This window comes from Nanorana parkeri, unplaced genomic scaffold (genome assembly GCF_000935625.1).
Source record: "Nanorana parkeri isolate BGI_ZX_2015 unplaced genomic scaffold, ASM93562v1 scaffold423, whole genome shotgun sequence".
Lineage (NCBI taxonomy): Eukaryota > Metazoa > Chordata > Amphibia > Anura > Dicroglossidae > Nanorana > Nanorana parkeri.
Window position 1 is genome coordinate 80939 of NW_017306691.1, and position 4214 is coordinate 85152.

Consider the following 4214-nt stretch of genomic DNA (forward strand, 5'->3'; position numbering starts at 1 on the left):
TATATAGAGATGGATAGATAGATATATTTACTATCCTTATTGTGTTAGATGTTTCCCCTCATTCCTGTAGAAGGTTTAAGCCCCCAGATGACACAAATGCATAATCACTAGTCATCCATTAAGGTAGCTCTAAAATTCGTACTTCATTCAACTACTTCAATAGGAGACATGTCTCTCTTACCAAATCACATTATTTTGACCTCTTTCTTGCCATACATTCAGTGGATGTTAATCCTGAACTGACAGCCTAAGCAGCCTACATCATATGGTCTCTGGCTACCAGTCATTACTGCAGACAGGTTACTGTTTTCAATCAACAGCGGGATAAGAGGAAAAGAGGTGCCCCGTGTACATAGATAATTCTATACAGAGAAACAAGGCTGTTATTACATTAACACACACAGATCAGATTAAAGCTGGATTGCAGCTAAAATTTTAAATGATTGGGCCAGAAATAGTAAAAATTTGGAAGAAAAGGAAACTGTTTTTGCAGCAATGTGAACCTTCATTCCAGAGTTGCGCCCTCACAGCCCACAATAATTCCTTTCCACCACTAGATGTCCACAGTCTTCTGGGTTGAATGATGGCCGATGCCTGTAACCCACTTACTCTGAAGCCGACATCACGCGGCCTGGGTTCAGAATACTAATGCACTGGATGGCGCTCACACAGTTCATTGCAGCAGTAACAGAGGGAAAGGGGCAGCCGGTGGGATATCAGTGCGCAGGCAGTCTAGCACTAGATTTTTAACTGGCCAGGCTGCAGGCGGTTTCGTGGGCCACGGCTGTTGGATGAAGTTAAATATATCGAGTAGACTAGTGAGGGGGGGCTAAGCTAAAAAACACTGAACTTGTGCTTTAACTATAGAACCTTTACAATGAGATCTGCTTTTGGTAAGGTTTTGGACATATTCAGTAACATTACTAGAACTATCAGCACAACTTATTTTTCACAGAGCTTCACATACATTTGCATAGAGCCCTTGCGTGTTATTCTGTGCGTTCCTATAATTTAATAAATGTAGACCGGAATTATGGCAATTATCACCATAATATAACTATTAAGTATGCATGGGATTTGCCATAATTGTTGTCTTTTATGGTGTTAATAACATCAATCTAAGTTAAACAAATGCTGTATTCTTTTTAAGTTATTCGTTTATTTATTATACTGAAGGACATACATTATTGTAAAGGTATTTAAAGGTTTGGTGCCGGCTAAGTTGTCCCTTGAAACTTTCATTTTCATTTTTTAATGCATTTCTATGGTGCTGCTGACAAGGTTTCCTCACGCTTATGGTTTTTACATGGTAGGGAGATCTGTGCCCCATAAAGCCTCAGTGTAAGCAAGTAGTGTTTTTCTGCCTGGTGCTACAAGAGCAAATGAAGAAGAACAGTGTCAAAGTAAAGACACATCAGGATCACATGAACTGGATTGTAATACTGATTTTGGAGAACTGATATTTGATTTGTGGGAACATCCCCTTAGAGCAGCCTTCTGCATGAAGTTCATTTCGAGTACATGTGGCACATATGGTTTTTAGTATGAAAACCTTTGTTGTGTGAACGTCTTTGTTGTTTGATGGGAGAGACGAGGACTATTCTAAATCAGAGCCCAACTCTGAAAGCTGCTGTGCTGGGGTGGACTGTTAGGGTGCATTTACACCTGTCTGCTCAATTTATTTATTCAGGTATCCATGGCGGCACCTCTCATAACGATGTACACAGTAACGCACAGCAACACACCGTACGTGTTGGTACGTTGCAGTGCCATTTTGTTTTGAATAACACCCCAATGACCCTGCTTTGCAGCACACTGCAACAAACTACCCGGTATTTCTTAGTGCAAGGAGGGATGCAGGTACATTTTTCTGTATGGTCCAGTGTGTTGGCGCCCCATTCAAAATAATTTTGCCTGTCAAAACAAATCAGCTTCTGTCTCAATTTCAAATCTTACCTGGGCCAACTAAAGAGAGATGCTGATTGGTTGCCATGGGCAACTGCTCCAGATTCTGCCTGCTCCAGTTTTGATAAATTCCCCCCCATGTGTTCTCATGACAGCACTTTTCACCCAACTTCTACTATGTCTCAGAATAGGTGATTTCAGAGTCGGACCTACATTTTACACAGTCCTCTTCTGTTTGTTGGAAGTCAAGGGAAGCCGTAGGCAGTAACAGATGGACACCCGAAGCTGTCTATGATCTTGTGCGTATGGACATGAACAGATTCCAGCTGGCCAATCTCAGCCAGACCGCATTTATTTATTTATTTTATTGTATAATTTTGGCTGATCTTTTCCTGCCCCTATCTAGGGTTAGCTGGAGGGGACTGTCAGTTCTCCCTTTTCTTCCTCTATGAGGGAAATGTATACAACAGAGTAATGTAAGCGTATATATATTCGGCACAAATCTGTTTAAAAAAACAAAAACCTCTTTTTAGGCTGTCCGATCATGCCTGCTAATCCAGTTGGTTTGTCATGTCTATGGCAAGCTTGACACTCTCAGAGAATCTCTTAAGTAGATTTTAGCTTAGACTTTGCTTGTATAGTTATATGTGATGTGGTTGTAATGTGATGATGATCAGAATGTAATAGATTGTAGTATGTAAAAGGTTGATTTATACACATTATAACTACTTCTCTTTCTCTTTTAGGAGTTCTAGAACAAGGTTGGCAGGCTGATTCTGCCACACGAATGGTAATGCCGAAGAAACCAGGTAGGTGGAGATATAGGTTCAATATCTGTACATTTGTGAGCTCAGCATTTTTCCGATTTATTGCTGTCCCCCTATATCTATACAGTTGTTCTGTTGTTTGACTTAAAGTGACACTAAACTCAGGAGTTAAATCTTAAAAATGCATTCAAGTACCTGAACTATTAACAAAATGTATCTTATTTGTGTATCGCTCAGCTGCAGAGCCTCAAATCTTCTCTGAATTCCCGCTGGCACTCTCCTTCCTTCTGGAGGGTGGCTACTTTTGTTCCCCATGGTCCCTGTGTGTGTTGTAAAGTAGTCATCACTCTCGCCCATGAGGGACTACAATCTCGCGTTTAGTGTACTAATTTGTTTTGAGATTGTAGTCCAGAGAGCGAGCTTGGAGCGGTGACTACTTTACAACACACACAGGGGCCATGGGGAACAATAGTAGCTCCTCTCCAGAAGGAAGGACAGTGTCTGCACCAATTCCGAGATGATTTGAGGATCTACATCTGAGTGATACACAAATGAGATACATTTTACAGAACTTGATTGCATTTGTGCCACTTTAAGGTATGGATTCGTTAATTAACATCATTGATTTTTCATGCTTAGCTTTGACTGGCTGCTTTGTTCAGCTAATAAAAAACTTGGCAGATTTTGCTCTTCATTTTAACGAAAGGCAACTTCTGTGAATCACGAGGAATGAGGTCACATCCGCCCTCTTCCCTCATTTTAAGCCACGTCTTAAAATAACTCCACAATTTTTCTCTCGCACACTGTCTGAGCTGGAGGGAGAAAGGCATTAAATGTTCTGTTCATAATTTCCTAAAGCGCTTCAGGTCTTAGGAGAAGGAGGGAGGGGAGGGAGATGTGCAGCATGGTAACACTGTGTACATTTTGGGCGGGAGGTCAGAGTAACGGTTTGTTCTGCTTTCCACACAGATTCTGCTCCCCTGTCTCTGATCCCCAACGAACAGCAGCTGGCGAGACTCACTGACTACGTGGCCTTCCTAGAGAACTAGCATCCCCTTCCAGCCTGACATCAAGTATGCAGGAAGCTGGGGGAGCGGCAGGCCGGGGATTCTCTGCACTTTGATGCCCGAACCTCTGAATCCTCACATTTTATATACTCGTTAAAGGCTGGGCAAACGCCTCAGCTGCTCCAGGACTGAAAGGGTTAACGTGGGAGGGAGAAGGCACCAACGGGCCGACTTGAAACTTGGCTTTGTTAACCACTTTGCTGCCAGGAAGACCTGCACTCATATTCACAGTAATGTGTCACAAATCTCTCTGGCAGAAAAGAGGTTTTAGTTATTTTACATACAATTTAGCAATAGATACTTTACTTTCAGTCTAATATGACTTAGGTTAGCCTGTTATTGAAATGTCCTCTTCTAGCTGTGTTACCGAAGTAAGGTTTTCCAGGCTTCTTACTGGTAGTGGAATATATTCGCATCTCATTTCCTCCTAGTAATTACAGACATGAGGAACTTTCTGTTGGCTGTTTTCGTAGTG

The 4214-nt window shown here is 41.8% G+C and overlaps 1 protein-coding gene across 2 annotated transcripts in view; it reads left to right on the forward strand.

The window, feature by feature from the left end:
* Window positions 1–3840, forward strand: part of COPS8 (COP9 signalosome subunit 8) — an 18918-nt gene extending 15078 nt beyond the window's left edge. Inside the window, exons 6-7 of one of the 2 annotated variants that reach the window (XM_018559938.1) lie at window positions 2652–2760; window positions 3640–3840. In XM_018559938.1, coding sequence (XP_018415440.1) covers window positions 2652–2760; window positions 3640–3721 — 191 coding nt within the window. In that variant the 3' untranslated portion in view covers window positions 3722–3840. The remainder of the gene's footprint in view (window positions 1–2651; window positions 2761–3639) is intronic. The other variant, XM_018559939.1, reaches the window with a different exon arrangement.
* The last annotated feature ends 374 nt before the right edge of the window (window positions 3841–4214 follow it).